The 15,387-nt window shown below is 63.2% G+C and overlaps 1 protein-coding gene across 2 annotated transcripts in view; it reads left to right on the forward strand.

Annotated features, from left to right (window-relative positions):
* The window catches only part of PHF2 (PHD finger protein 2), a 73,839-nt gene extending 60,279 nt beyond the window's left edge, over positions 1 to 13,560 (forward strand). For both annotated transcript variants that reach the window (XM_053907701.1, XM_053907700.1), the window contains exons 12-22: positions 88 to 456; positions 1,381 to 1,500; positions 1,672 to 1,787; positions 3,194 to 3,372; positions 3,450 to 3,520; positions 4,237 to 4,397; positions 8,531 to 8,805; positions 9,992 to 10,087; positions 10,354 to 10,463; positions 11,514 to 11,865; positions 12,416 to 13,560. In XM_053907701.1, coding sequence (XP_053763676.1) covers positions 88 to 456; positions 1,381 to 1,500; positions 1,672 to 1,787; positions 3,194 to 3,372; positions 3,450 to 3,520; positions 4,237 to 4,397; positions 8,531 to 8,805; positions 9,992 to 10,087; positions 10,354 to 10,463; positions 11,514 to 11,865; positions 12,416 to 12,504 — 1,938 coding nt within the window. In that variant the 3' untranslated portion in view covers positions 12,505 to 13,560. The remainder of the gene's footprint in view (positions 1 to 87; positions 457 to 1,380; positions 1,501 to 1,671; positions 1,788 to 3,193; positions 3,373 to 3,449; positions 3,521 to 4,236; positions 4,398 to 8,530; positions 8,806 to 9,991; positions 10,088 to 10,353; positions 10,464 to 11,513; positions 11,866 to 12,415) is intronic.
* The last annotated feature ends 1,827 nt before the right edge of the window (positions 13,561 to 15,387 follow it).

Genomic DNA, 15,387 nt, shown 5'->3' on the forward strand with positions numbered 1-15,387 from the left:
TCTTTTCTGCTGGGTTGTCTCCCACGGCCTGGGCTGAGGCCCTCCTGGCAGGAGGTGGTTGACCACCTCTTCTTGTCCTTGCCCCAGAATGCCTCCAAGGCCACCCGACCTGAAGTGACCCCGGCCATCTCCTCAGATGAGGTCTGTTTTGGGGACCGGGAGAAGGAGGAGCCCCCATCCCCTATTGAGGCCAGCCCTCCTCGGTCCTTCCTGGAGAAAGTGTCCAAGAAAAAGACTCCCAAAACCGTGAAGATGCCCAAACCGTCCAAAGTCCCCAAACCCCCCAAGCCTCCGAAGCCCCCAAAGCCCCCCAAGCCCCTAAAGCTCAAGGATGGGGGCAAGAAGAAAGGGAAGAAGTGCAGGGGGGCAGCCTCTCCCACCATCCCCAACCTGGACCTGCTGGAGGCCCACACCAAGGAGGCGCTTACCAAGATCGAGCCACCCAAGAAAGGCAAGGTGGGTGGTCTCACCCTCCTGTCAGAGGGTCCACAGACACCTCAGAGGCTGGCCTGCGGCCCAGAACCAGGGCTGCCGTGTCCTTGTACTAGGGGCCGGGGACAGGTGGGCTGTGCCCAACGAGCTTGGCGCAGTGGGGACAGAGCCTCCCAGTGAAGGCAGTGGTGTCTGTGCTGGGACGGGGGTCCCACACGGGGTCACGCGGGGGGACAAGCTGGCTGAGTCTTCTCTGGGACCTGAAGGTGGGCCAGGCACCCATCAGAGAGCAGTGGTGGGGGGGCAGAAGGGGGACTGGCGATGTGGGCAGTTACTTGAGGGGCCTGAGCCCCCATAATCAGTGAGAGAGGCAGGCCTGGCCCTGACCAGTGTAACCAGAGGGCCTTAGGCGTGGGCTTCAGGGACCGTGAGACACTGAGACCCGGCCCCATTGAGTGATCTCCTGCTAATGGGAGGCTGATACCCCTTCTCGGGGAATCACTGACAACCAGGGCCAGTGTCACAGGGCTCCGGTGGGGCACGTTGGTTTTCCTTTCCTTGAGGCAGAGAGGGTGGATGAATGAACAAATGAACATGTGGATGGATGGCAGGAAAAGGGAGGGAGGGCATGAGCGGGGGAGGGTACATGAATGGGTGGATAGGTGGGTGGATAGATGGTGGATAGATGGGGTGGTGGGTGGGTGGGCGGATGGATGGATGGGTGGATGGTTACGATGGTGGGTGGGTGGGTGGATGGTTGGGTGTTTGGGGTGGATGGATGGATGATGAGTGGATAGATGGGGTGAGTGGATGGGTAGCTGAGCTGCTGCATGTGAGCCAGCAGGAGGCAGGGGCTCTGTGCCGTGCGGCTCTCACTTTGCCCTGTAGCCTCAGAGATCCTTGACCCTCTCCTGTGTCCACTGCTGGGTCATGACTGCTATTTTCTAGGCCACAAAGAGTGTCCTGAGTGTGCCCAACAAGGAGGTGATCAGTTCACAGAATGATGTGGAGAGGCTGGAAATCCGAGAACAAACTAAGAGCAAGTCAGAAGCCAAGTGGAAGTACAAGGTGAGGAGTGTGTGCGTGTGTGCGCACGTTTGCACACACGTGAGCCTAGGCGCTACAGAGAATGGGGTTCCTGGATGATGTGGTCCGAGGGAGGAGGCCGGCCGGTCCCAACACCTCCGCCCACTGGCTGCCTGCATGCAGCCGAGTGACAGCCCTGGGTTTGCTTTTCAGAACAGCAAACCCGACTCCCTGCTGAAGATGGAGGAGGAGCAGAAGCTGGAGAAGTCTCCTCTCTCAGGAAACAAGGACACCAAGTTCTCATTTTCTTTCAACAAGAGACTGCTGGGGTACGTGCACACTCAGCCTGCAGGGGCAGGGGCACACGCTTGCACACAGCACACACGCACAGAAACGCACCCCACGTCACACAGGCTCGTACGCGCTACACACACACCCCACATGCACACACATGACCTCCTGGAGGGGTCCCCAGGTGAGCCCCCCCACCCCTTCCAGAGCTGGCTGACCTCACCAGGCAGAACCTTTCCCCACCTCCCAACCTGATAGCTCTGGTGGGTGGAGAGGGGCCAGTTGGTGTGTGCTTGCAGAGGGGAGAGCGTGACTGGGTGGCCTCCAGGCCGGTTGCTGCCCTGGGCTGGCACACAACATGTAGGGTGGGTCAGGGTCCTGGCCTCGGGGCTCAGAGGCCTGTGTGAACCCATCGTTCTCAAATGTGCCCCAAATTATGGCTGTGATGGAGGCTGTGGAGGATAGAAGTGCAGGGCTTGTGGGGCCTGAGAAATCGGGAGGGCTTCCTGGCGGAGGTGGCACTGAGCTGAGAGGCAGGAAGGGTGTGTGTGGGAGTGGGCATGTCGGTGTTCCAGACGGCAGAAGGGGTCTGTGTCTGCTGAGCAGCTTGGCAGCCGAGAAGCCCCTTGGCAGCCAGGGTCCCACGTGCAGTTGCTCGCTGAGTCTCAGGTTGGGGTGGGTGCCCCCCGGCTGGGAAGCAGTACATCCCAGTGGGAATGGGGCCAGTTTTCTGCCATGGGCTTCAGTTTCCTTGTTGCAGGTGGTGGGGAAGCAGGGCAGGGGAACGTCCAGCGCCGTGCAGAGCCTGGCCCGACATCCCGTTAGTCCCAAGACCTCTAGACAGTGTGCCGAGACTGCTCAGTGAGCAGGGGCCTGGGTCTGGTCTGGGTGGTCTTGGGGCCCAGAGGCCCGTGGGGAAGGGCCCGTCGCCTGGACCTCATGGCCCTGAGCACATGCTTGATTGTCTGAAGCTCGGTTGCTGGGCGCTGAAGCTTTGGAAATGGAGAAGGCAGTGGTGGATGGGACTCTGTGCGTGCACACGTGTGCGTGGACACCGTATCACAGCTCTGTGTGCATGCCGGTGTGCACATCCAGCAGGGCTCCCTGCCGCCTGGTGTGTATGCTTCAGATGCTGGCAGTTGGAGCTGCCCTGTGGGGAGCAGCGGAAGGCCCAGCCCTGGCTTGCTGTCCCCATTGCTGGACGCGTCGGAGCCCCGCCTCACCCGAGTTGAATGATAGCTTTTAGAACATTGTGTCTGCACCGCAGTCGGAATTAATTTTTCCAACACAGCTCCACGGGGACCCCAGGCCGTGGATGCTGGCTGCCTCTGAAATTGAGCTGGGACCAGAGCCTCGGGGGGGCGGGGGGAGCACACCCTCCAACAGCTGGAGGACGGGCCGGCCACTGTCCCATGGTACTGACCGGCCCGCGTGTGCGCCGCAGCTCCAAGGCCCTGAAGCCGCAGCCTGGCCCCGGCGTGTTTGGGGCCGTGCAGAGCTTCAAGGAGGACAAGCCCCAGCCCGTGCGGGACGAGTACGAGTATGTGTCCGATGATGGGGAGCTCAAGATTGACGAGTTCCCCATCAGGAGGAAGCGGAGCGCCCCCAAGAGAGACTTGTCCTGTGAGTGAGGGCTCAGGGGGTGGGGGGCGGCCGTGCTCCCGTGGCCTCTGCCAGACGCATCTCTGCTGTGCTTTCAGTCTTACTGGACGGGAAGGAGCCGCTGCCCACGCCCGTTACGAAGCCAAAGCTGGACTCGGCACTCTACAAGGTGTGTCTGCCCCGGGTCCCTGGGAGGCCAGGCCACACGCCCATCCCTGTCTCTGGCCGTCCTGCTTCGCAGGGGACGTGGCTCATCTTCATGCTCCCCGGGCGTTTCCATGGGGGTTGGCCTGGGTTCTGGAGTGGGGCCACGTGCCATAGGACCCACAGGGAGGGATGAACGCAGGGGTGGGACTCCAGGAGGGTCTTCGGGTCTCTGTGGGTGGCTGTGCCACCTTGAAGATGATGAATGGTGGGGGGAGCGGGGCCAGGCCTGCCGGGGGTCCTGCACCATGGTTGGGGGGTGGTTAAGTTAGGCTGCGTCCAGCCCAGGACACGGTGGCTGTTCGCAAGGAGGCCAGGGGTCCCCAGAGCTACCTGCCAGTGGCTGTTAACTGGGGCTCTGCGTGTGGGCCCGTGCTCCCACCGGCTCCCTGCCCACCCACACGGGCTCTCCTCCCATCTGTTGTCAGTACCGGCGCTCCTGTGGAAGGCTGGGTGAACCAGGGTTTCCTGGGGAAATAGGGCAGCCTTCCGGGACAGGCCCCTGGGGCCCGACAGAAAGCTCTGGGGTCTAGCCGTTTTGTGTGTGTCTCGCCAGCAGGCCCCGCAGTGCTTGTTCTAAGGGCCGGCTCTTGAAAGACTGTGAGAAACCTGTTATGGCCAGAGGGAGACAATGGCTGTCCCTCAAGCCCTGTCTGATCTGTGGCTCTATCCCCGTGGCAGAGTGACGAGTCCTCTGATGAGGGCTCGCTGCACATCGACACGGACACCAAGCCTGCCCGCAACGCCAAAGTGAAGAAAGACAGCGGGGGCTCAGCCGCGGGCATCCTGGACCTGTTGCAGGCCAGTGAGGAGGTTGGAGCGCTCGAGTACAACCCCAACAGGTAGGCCTGCAGGGCACACATGGGCTCTCTGGGCCTACGTCCCAGAGGTAGGTGAGTGGGCGCTGGCCTGCTGTTCTCGAAGGTCTGTGGAGCCCCTGAGTAAGGGCACGGAGCTCCCCCCGACCCCGCCACAGTCCTGGACACCTGCACTCAGAGGAGGCTGAGCGGCTGCCCTCCTTGGGGGAATGCGGAGAACCAGGGCTGGGCTGGGCTCCTGGCTGGGACGTCTAGCAGTCTCTATCTAGACGCTTCCCAAATGCTGTGAAGGTAATGTAGGAAATTTTCCATGGCCTGTGCCCAGCCTCCGGGTCAAGGGCACCTGGTGTCTCTGGGACCCAGGGCTTCAGAGACCTCACCCTGCAGGGAGAGAGAAGGTCGTTTCAGAGCCTGGGGACAGGAGAGACGTGCCCTGGGAGGGGCCACACCTGCCAGGTCCCCAGATGACCGCACCTGTCCGGGGGCACGTGCAGACCCACCCAACTGCCAACGTGCAGTTGACCCCTGTGTGCAAACAGACGTGCACTTGCCTGGCAGGGCTGGGAGCCCACTTCCTGCGGCTGTGGGGGCCCCTGGATGCCGGGATTCCTCCTGCCCAGGCCTGCTAGGCCCCAGACCTGCGATCCGAGAGACACGGAGTAACCCCTCTGGGCTCGTTTCTCTGGTGATGGTCCCAGCTGAATTCTCTGCCCATCCAACTAATTTTGTTTTTAGGCATTGTGGTCATTTTTTGCTCACGTGGAATTGCCACAGGTACCACAGACAGATAACCGAGGGGTCAGGGCCTCCCACCTGGGAGTTTGTCCCCTGCCCATCCCCACGACAGCAGCACATCCCGGCGGCCCAGGAGACACTGAGGCAGCACAAGTGGCGGAGGCCAGAGCAGAATCCCTGTCCTGCCCGATGACAGAGCTCGGTGGGGGCCCGGGACGGTGGGCTGTGCTGGGCGGTGACATCCAGGCAGGAAGGGCTGGGCCTGAGGAAGGCAGGGCGCACGTGGCCTGCCCAGAAGTCGGTCCCCTAGCTCTGCCCCCGAGACCGTGTTCCCAAAATCGCAGTCCCAACGCTGCATGAGCTGTGGGGAGGCCGCAGGGCCCCCAGGAAGCGCATTAGGCTGTGATCGGAGAGGATTCTGGCTAAGTCACTTGGCTGTGTTTTCTTTCACAAATCACGGTGTTTTGTGCAGTACTGTGTTCACAGACAGCTGTAGGTGCTTTCTCTCGGCAGTGTCTGCTGCCCTTTGGGGTATGCGTTTCCTGCTTGGCATTAAGTGGTTTCTGTACACGCACAGATATGAGTCCCTCACGACAGAAATGCCCTGTGGCCTTTGCTATGGCGGGACCCTGGCCTGAGGCTTTGCCAGGAGAAGTCTGGCTGTGACCCCCTTTCCAGGAGGGCACTGGCCCCACGTGGCCTTGGGGTGCCCTTCTTCCGGAAAGAACCCTGGCTGGCTGATGCTCGGACTCTGGAGGGAGGGCTGCCTGTCCGAGGTGCACCGCTAACTGCCCTGCACACACACACGTGTGCCCCCACACACGTGTGCCCTCACACCCACCCGCACACGCACACGTGCCTGCCAGGCCCACCCGGACCGCCTGCTGCAGGCAGTCCCTCTCCCCAGTCTCCCATTTGGAGAGCGGGTCAGTTTTTGATGGTCCGTTTGCTCTGTTTTAAGTATTTGCTGCTGGGAAAAAACAGCTGAAAAAAAATGGAGGGAAATATGTTAATTTCTTGTGGATGGTTTGCTTAGCGTTCACCGCTGGGGATTGCGGGGAGGATTCTGGTATGATAATTGGAGGATTAAGAGATGAGTTTCCATGTGCACCGGCTAGACTTTGCTCCTTGGTGCGCCTGCCCTGCGTGGACTGACCGCTGGCCCGGGCAGCATGCAGCCCTGGGCTCCACAGGCCTCCCTCCTGGGTGCAGCAGAGCTGGGCTGGGACCACGCCAGTTCCCCAGGGGAAGCTCCCGGTGGGTGTCCCGGCCCCCTGCCCTCCTGTCCCTGTGGGAAGCCTGGTGTCTGCCCAGCCTTGAGGCTGCGTGAGGGGGCCCAGAGCTTCGGGACAGGGCCGGACAGGGCCACATCCGTGCCCCAGAGAGCCTGGTGCAGAGGGTGACGGGCCAGCCATTGGCTCCTGCTGTCTCCCCTGCAGGTCGGGGGTCTGTGCTGCTCAGAGACCACCGGTGACAGTGGCACAGCCGTGGTATACTGTGTGCTCCTGGCTAGGTCTGGACAAGCCTTTGCCTGTGCAGTGTGGACGGGGCAGAGGGGCCAGGAGCTCCCGATTCTGACCATCCGACTTGATTTTCCTATCGTTTTGGCTTTGGAACTGCAGTCCTGTTTGGTTGCAGCAGAAGCCAGGACATTGTGGTCCAGGGTATCTGGGGCAGAGCCCGAGAGGCGATATTTGTGGGGATGCTGCTTGGAGAGCCCTCCCCAGCCCCCTCCTCCCTGCTCCGGACAGAGTCCCTGGCCTAGAGCCCAGCAGTGACCCAGCAGGACTACGTGTGTCCAAGCTTGTCTCACTGGGCCCCTGGGACCTGCAGGGACGCTCTGTGTCTGTTCTCCCTGGGGGTCGGCTGTATCTCCCCCAGCCTGCCGGCCCTCTGTTTGAGAAGTTCTCACTTCTGAGCCGGGACTTGTGGCTCCTTCTCGTTATAATGGTTTTACTACTAAATGTGTTTCCAACACTTCTGGAAGGTGGGGTGGGGGTGGGGGGCAGCATGAGAGAGGACGAGGCAGAGCCCCCAGCAGGGCCTGTGTGGACTGACACCCTGGGTGCTGCTTTGGGGTCACAGTAGCCTCGAGTGGGTCCATCCCCCAGGACACATGGGGCAGGCAGGAGAAGCATGGATGTCGGACACCAGGGCTGGACCCTGCAGCCGCTGCCTAGGCCTTCTGGGTCTGTGATGGGGAGGAGGGCTAAGCGCCTGTGGCTTCCCCACCCCATTCGGGACTCCTGGTCCTGTCTCCCAGGGAGGGTCAGCTCAGGAGTGCCTGACACGATGGTTTGGCTGGGGGCCCACAGGTCAGGGTGGGCTGTCCTGTCCCACGGGGGTGAGGCCAAGGGTCAGAAACGGCCCCTGAAGAGAGATGCCTGCTGGGCCAGGCCCACTGGGAGTTTCCTGGGCTGGGTGTTGGGTGCCTTGCAGGGAGATGTGGAGGCTGACCAGGGTGAGCTGTCTGTCCTGGTGCAGATAGGCTAGGGGAGGAGCGGGGGGCGGTGGGTGGCTGGCTGCAAGGAGGCATGGGCTGGGGCAGGGGCAGGAAAGCAGACCTGGCGGGGGGGGGGGGGGGGACATGGAGCTGAGGTCCCTGAGAAGGCCCAGACAGACCCCATGCGGGGGTCTGCGGGGACGGGGAGGAGAGCACAGCACCTGGAGGAGCCCAGGCCTTGGCGGTGAGAGCTGTCCCCATCCAGCCTCGTCCAGGCCTCTGTTCTGTTGGGGGGGAGGGGGGCTGCCACCCACCCCTCCCAGAGCCCAGGCCAGCGGAGGACGCAGCGTCAGTCAGCAGCACAGCCTCACTGGGTATCTGGAGGGAGGGGAGTCAGTTCAGCTGGGAGGAGGTGATGGCGGAGGGGGTGGGGCAGGCGAAGAGAATGTGGCAAGGGGGCCCGGCACTGCCCAGAGCCAGAGGGTGACAGGTGCCCGGATCAGGTCAGCAGAAGGTGGTGTTGGGAAAGCTGCCTGAGGGGGCGGCTGAGCGGAGCCGAGCTCAGGCCGGGCTGAGGTGTGGCCAGCAGGTAAAGAGCAGGTGGGAGAGAGCAGGCGCGATCAGAGGCTGGTACAGGCCCGTCCTTCTGCCACCCTTCTCTCTCTGCCCCCTTCTGCTCCCTCTCTTCTCCTGTGTCCCCTCACCATGCCCTGTCTGACCCTGCAGGGTGTGGGGGCAAAGGGCTGGAGAAGGGGGTGGTTGGCTCTTTCAGAGAGGGAGTCATCAGCTACTGCTGTGCTCCACCCTGTGCCCTGTGCCACTGGGGGGTGGGGGCTACATGGGCTGTGGACCATGGCCTATGGACTGCTTGCTGTGGGCTGAGTGCTGTGGGACGTGGGCCACGGGTCATAAGCCGTGGGCTCGGTGCTGTGGGCCGTGGCCTGTGGGCTGAGCGCCGCCTTTCTCTCTGTGTCTCCAGCCAGCCCCCGGCCTCCCCCAGCACGCAGGAAGCAATTCAGGGAATGCTGTCCATGGCCAACCTGCAGGCCTCCGACTCCTGCCTGCAGACCACGTGGGGCGCCGGCCAGGCCAAGGGCAGCTCGCTGGTGGCTCACGGTGCCAGGAAGAACGGGGGTGGTGGCAAGGGCGCCGGCAAGCGGCTGCTGAAGAGGGCAGCTAAGAACAGCGTGGACCTGGATGATTACGAGGAGGACCAGGACCATCTGGATGCCTGCTTCAAGGACTCAGACTATGGTGAGGCCCCGGGGGTGCGGGCGGGTGCCAGCAGTGCCCCCGGGCTTCTGCTCGTGCCGGGAGCTGAGCCGTCTTCAGGAGACAGGAAAGTCGGCCTCAGAAGCATATGGTCGCCACCCAGAAAGAGCCCCTCCCTGGCCCGTAGCTCACACAGTCTCTCCGTCTGTGTGCGTCACGTCCTGAGCACAGACCTTCCTTCTCGCGTGCTCTGCCGTGGCTGCCTCACGTGTTGGCCCCTTCCAGCCACTCTCGGCCGCCTGCTGGCTTCTGCCTCTCAGCCACCGTGGACGCTGCTGCTGGGAACGTTAGTGCAGGGGTGCCGTGTGGCCACGTTTGCAGTGCGCCTGGCGTGGACCTGGGACGGGGCGTTGCTGGGTTGGAGGTCCACGGCTGTTCTGCCCTCTGAGGACCGACCCCGCTACCCCCCTCTGCGGCCACACTGTGGCACGCTCACAGACATGTTGAGACCACGGCCGTCCCGTCTGTCTCTGTGTGGGTTACAACACTGAGACCCAGAGTGGCCCACATCCAAGGTGGGCGGTGAGCAGGGGGGCTTAGGGCATGACCCTCCCCCCCAGCCCTCCAGGCCCTGCTCTCGGGGCTCCGGGCAGCTCTGGGGAGCTGCTGTTGGCCGCAGGGGAGGGCTCAGGAGTGAGGACCTGCCTCCACACCTTGGCCTGCCCCCCTGGGGATGTCTGGGGCCCAGGGGTGTACTACCCCCGTGATGCGGGGTCTGCCTTCGGCACGGTCCCCATGGCCCAAGGGCCTCAACTCCCCCCTCCTGCCCCTGGAGAGCCCTCCCGAGGGGAGGTTGGCCCTGCCCTGTCGGGGTGGACACCTGTGGGCCTGGATGTGGGGCCTGCCCTATTCTGACAGACTGACAGCAGTGAGCGCTGTGGCGGGGGCACCCGGGAATCCCCCCAGAGCTGCTGTGCGGGGCTTCCTCATCAAAGACTCGCTGGGGCAGGCCTGGGAGCTCTTCTCTGGCCAGTCCCTGCCCTTGCTGTGCCTCAGGGGGCCTGGGCTGGATGGCTCCCAGGGGACTTGTGCCTGCGTGTGTGTGTGTGTGTGTGTGTGTGTGTGTGTGTGTGTGTGGCAGCCATGACAGGAGGGACAGTGCTCTGCAGCTTGAAGTCCCCCGGTCTCAGCAGGGGCTCAGCCTCCCCCCCCCCCCCCCACCTCCTAGTTTACCCCTCCCTGGAGTCTGATGAGGACAGTCCGGTCTTCAAGTCCCGGTCCAAGAAGAGGAAGGGCTCGGACGACGCCCCCTACAGCCCCACAGGTAGTGCAGGGGCCGGGGTTGGGGGACTGCCTGCGGGGGGCCGGCCCCTCACCTACATGGTCTGGATGAGCAGCCCTAGGGGGGGTGTCTCTGCACCTGGCCTGGGGTGGGGGTCTGAGTCCACCTTCCGTGTGACCCCAGCCTGCTGTCCCCTGTCTTGCTGGTGTGGGGCCCCTCCCTGAGTTGTAAGGTGTTGGACACAGATTGACGCAGGGGTGCACAGGCATAGGTGGCCACTCGAGGCAGGCTGACGTTCTCTCCTGCAGCGAGGGTCGGCCCATCGGTGCCAAGGCAGGACAGGCCTGTGCGTGAGGGCACCAGAGTGGCCTCCATCGAGACTGGGCTGGCAGCTGCCGCAGCCAAGCTGTCCCAGCAGGTGAGACGGGCCCTGCCTGGGCTCAGCTCCCCAGATGCCTCTGCTCCTCACCCCAGCCCCCTGCCCAGGTCTCTGCTCCCCCCTAGCCCTGTGCCCAGACCTCTGCTCCCCCCCAGCCCCTTACCCAGGCCTCTGCTCCCCCGCCCCAGCCCCCTGCCCAGGCCTCTGCTCCCCCCAAGCCCCCTGCCCAGGCCTCTGCTCCAACCCCAGCCCTGTGCCCAGGCCTCTGCTCTCCCCCGCCGCTGCCCCCTGCCCAGACCTCTGTCCACCCCCAGCCCCCTGTCCAGGCCTCTGCTCCCCCCCCCAGCCCCCTGCCCAGGCCTCTGCTACCCCCCAGCCCTGTGCCCAGGCCTCTGCCCGCCCCCAGCCCCTTGCCCAGGCCTCTGCTCTCCCCCTCCCAGCCCTGTGCCCAGACCTCTGCCCCCACCCCAGTCCCCTGCCCAGGCCTCTGCTCTCCCCAGCCCCCTGTCCAGGCCTCTGCTCCGCACCCCCCCCCAGCCCCCTGCCCAGACCTCTGCTCCCCCAGCCCCCTGCCCAGGCCTCTGCTCCCCCACCCCTGCCCCCTGCCCAGGCCTCTGTCCACCCCCAGCCCCCTGCCTGGGCCTCTGCTCCTCCCCCCAGCCCCCTGCCCAAACTGCCCAGTCTGGGAGCTGTCTCAGGCTTGGGGACATTTGAGTCTTGCTGATCCCTGTTCACAAGTTTCTGGGAGTGAAGGGGGTTGGGGAGTGGGGTGCTGGTGGCACATCCCCCCCCATCGGCCGGGAGTCAGGCTGTGGGTGGAGGAATGGGGCAGGGGGCACGTCCACTGCAGCTGAATGGTGCTGTCACCGTCCATGTGTCCCCATGTCCAGGGCAGCTCACCTGCAGGGGGGCAATGGTGGTCCCTGCACGGGTCCCGGTGCTGCTCGGGTTCACGGTGGGGGAGCGTGGGGCTAGGTGTGGACCCAGCCAGGTCTCCTGGGGGCCAGCTGGCCCAACGCCAGGGGAGTGGCCTCACGCACGAGGGACCAGCCCCTGCGTCTGAGGCCCGGCCGCATGCTTTGTCCAAAGGAGGAGCAAAAGAGCAGGAAGAAGAAGAGCACCAAAAGGAAGCTGGCCCCCAACACCCCCTCGCCCTCCGCCTCGGCCTCCGCCTCTGCCAGCACCACCCCGGCCTCCGCCACCCCGGCCTCCGCCACCCCGGCCTCCGCCAGCACGGCCAGCAGCCAGGCCTCGCAGGAGGGCAGCTCGCCCGAGCCCCCGCCTGAATCCCACAGCAGCAGCCTGGCGGACCACGAGTACACTGCGGCCGGAGCCTTTGCAGGGGCCCAGGCCAGCCGCGCCTCCCAGCCCATGGCCCCCGGGGTCTTCCTCGCGCAGAGGCGGCCCTCCGCGTCATCCCCCAACAATACTGCCGCCAAAGGTACCGCGCCCGCGTGCCCTCAGACTGCACGCTAGAGGACCACGGGTCCCCTCTGTCCCCGGTGGCCACGTCTACAGCCACGTGCTCGGCCAGGGCCCCTCACAGTGCGAAAGCTGCTCCTGCTCGCCTTGGCTTTGGGGCCCAGCTTGGAGCTGGGTGTGGTCGGCAGTGTGCCGAGGGGCCCAGGGTGATCCAGGCTCCCTGGGTGGTTCGGGGGCAGGACGGCCGGCTGGGTCCCCAGGTCCCCACTCTCACCCCCAGACCCCCGATCTGCCTGCACCCTGGCCCCCAGGCCCAGCTGGCTGTGGACACGGGAGTGTGGCTCCCGCCGCCAGGAGGAGGGCTAGGCCTCACTCCCTCGTGGTGCTGTCCCCCCACCCTCATCCCACAGCCTCGCAGCAGGGCACTTTGGTGACCACTGGTGGGTCCGCGGGGTCTGGAGCCCCAGGGCTCAGGCCCGCAGGCCTGTCTTACAGAGAAGATGGGGGCTCCAGGAGGGTAGGTTCCTCTCGAGCTCTCACACCCGCCACTTTTGTGTCTCTTGGTGCAGGAAAACGTACAAAAAAGGGCATGGCCACCGCCAAGCAGAGGCTTGGGAAAATTTTGAAAATTCATCGGAATGGAAAACTACTCCTTTAAAGTTTGGAAAGCCAGGATCCTTCCGCTCCGCTCAGGACCCCCGGAGCCCCGCTAGAACATCCGCCCCCAGGAGGGTGGCCGCGCTGCCTCACCCCGGGGAGGGCCTGGCTCCCTCCCGGCCACCACTCCCCCCCCACACGAGCATCTGTTGCTTCAGCAGGCGGAGCTCACCAACGTGGACAGATGTCCTTTCTCAAGTTGCTTAGAGTGACCAGTTCCCGAAACTTGGCCCTGCCCACGTGAGGACCATTCCAGTTTCAGGACAGCCTCCAGGCACCCCTGAGTGTGGGTGTGATTGCAGGGCCTCCGCAGCTCTGCTGGGAGCATGAGTCCTTCGAGGAAGGAGGAGTGAGCCAACGCTCACCAGGCCCAGAGTCTGAGCTGGCCGCAGGCTGGTAGCCTCCAGAGGCTTAAAAAAGGCAAAGAACACTAGAGAGGAAGAGGAGGAGAAAATGGGATCTTGTGTGCCCCCCTACTCTTCCTGAGTGATTCTCAGTCCAGAGAGCGTTCGGCCCGGCCAGGAGAGGGGCCTCTATGCTCCGTGGCCGGCAGGTGGCGGGCCGGATGGTGGATGTCGTGCCCTGACCTGCCGGGGCGTTTGTTGGGATGCTGGGGCCGGCGGCAGGGTCTGTGTTAGGGGGTGGGGGCGCTATCGTGGGGGTCCCCCTGGAAGGGTCGGGCCCAGCCACGACCTAGGGCCTGGGAGCCCAGGCTAAGCCATGTGGGCGGGCCCCGTCCAGCCCCACCGGCTACACTCGGAGAAGCACTTGTCAGCCGAGGCACCTGCCTGGCGGGGCTGACGGCAGCTGGGCGGCCCAGGGACGCAGGGCCCGCACTTCTGTCTTGTCACCTGTCGGTGTTTGGTGTCGAGGCCACGGGCGGACCCCAGACCGCACGTCCTCTGCCCAGTGACACGGAGGGGCTGGATTTGTTTCTCAGGCAATCCTGTATTTTAATTTTAGATGTATCTCCTGAAGCATATTTTTCATAGAATGTAGCGTGTAAATAGCTTTTTAAATAACTTCTTTTTTATAAGAGTAAAAGTATCTTTAGGAATTTCTTTCTATAGAGTCCTTCATTAACATTTATACGAGTTTTTTGCCGAGTCTGATGAGCAGTTGGGTTTCCAATGCTTCTCCTTTCCTTCTTTCTTTCTACTGTTATCGTCGGTATTATTTCTTTCTCTTAGGAACTAAGGTATTGCCTGAAAAACAAGTGATGTCTGTGCAGCCTTATATCTGTCTTTACAGAAGCAAACCGTACGCACGAGACCTGTTCCAGACGCGATCAGAGAGGGGTCTTCAACTCGAATACCAGCTCTTTCTTTCCTTCTTGTTGGCGAAGGGGGTGGGGACGCCGCTATTTTACTAGCACCTTGTGAAGTGTTTCTGTGTTTTGTGATGCTGTAATTTATTAATGTTTGTAGCTTTTTATATTTGTACATTTCTTATGAGCTTTGTTTATACGCCCGTCCCAGGGCGCTGTGTCCATGCGCAGAAGTGGCCCGCGCTGCGGGGGGGGGAGGGGCGGGGGTGGGGGTGCGGCCCCGCCCCGAGGCTGGCGGGCAAGGTCGCCGGGCCCCGACGGAGCCGCCCTGGCGTCTGCGAGGTTTCCTTTCCCGTCCTTGTTGAACATTTATATAATCTAACCCGGCCATCAAGCTGTTCTCTTTCTCTCTCTTTTATTTTTTAAAGTTTATTATTATTATTTGGCAACATGTACATTTCTAACAAAGTTTACCGTGGCTATTAAAGTGTTTTATTTCCCGATTCATATTACTCTTGTATCGAGTCCATGAGGTCTAAGGCAGCTTAGATCAAAGTTTTAAAAGAGTAAAAATATTTCAGGTTTTGTACAGAACCATGTCTGTGTCATTCCTGCTCATCCGCGGGAGGGGTGGCGGGAGGGGAGCGCAGGGGAGCGCGGGGCTGGGGCGAGGGTGGGCAGGCAGGCCAGGCGGGGCGGCCAGCCTTCTCCTCGGAAAGCCTTTGGATTGCCCGCGGAAAGCCAGAGTGCCCCAAGCCAGCCTGCAGGAGCGGCCGCCACGGCCCCGAGCACCCCCCCGGAGCCTCTAGAACCACGTACGGTTCACAGGTGAACGGTTTAGCTGAGTCAGTGAGCCCAGGGCCCGCACCCTGCGGTGTCAGCATGTGGGATCTGAGAGTTATTCACAACAGGTCCTGCCTGGACCCCCTCCACATGCACAGCGCAGGGCAGCTGAGGAGGGAGGGCATGGGCAGCTGCAGAAAAACCAGCCGCTACTCTGGGAGAGGTGCCTGCGCCCACCCCCACCCCCGCACCTGCTGAGTATCCCTGGGCCCGTCATGGGGCATGGTGGAGGGGACGGTGGGTGGTCCTTGTGCACCCACTTCCCAGATGGCCATGGCCCAGGGCATCGGCTTCCCAGGTAGCTGAGCAGCTGCCTGTGGATGTGCCCACCAGGCCACTGTGACCACCCAGCTGAACACGCATCGGTGGGCGGCAGTGTGTTCAGGTGACGTGTCAGTGCCATTTGCCACGGGGCATAGAAATGCAATGCACAGCATCCTCGTCCCCCTCTCTGAGCTTTGGTTTCCTCCCCCCTGTTGGGTGCCCAGCGTGCACATCCTCTGTCCCGCTCAGCGGCTGAATGCCTCTGGGGCCTCGGCTGAGCTAAGGGAGGCTGGGGGTGGGGGCTCTGGGCCCCCATCCTGCCTGGAAGGTACTGCCACCAAATGATGCCCCGGGTCAGGCCAGGGCTGCCCCTCCGCCGGGCCCGTGCATGTGACGTTCTCCCAGAGCTGCCCAAAGCCCAGTCCCCTCCATCAGATCCCACGAGAGAAAGTGGCCTTGGCACACCCCCCGGCCAGGCCCTCCCCCTGCTTGCGCTGTCCCATCCCTGCC

Source organism: Panthera pardus, unplaced genomic scaffold (assembly GCF_024362965.1).
Source record: "Panthera pardus isolate Hobbes unplaced genomic scaffold, ASM2436296v1 HiC_scaffold_20, whole genome shotgun sequence".
Classification (NCBI taxonomy): domain Eukaryota; kingdom Metazoa; phylum Chordata; class Mammalia; order Carnivora; family Felidae; genus Panthera; species Panthera pardus.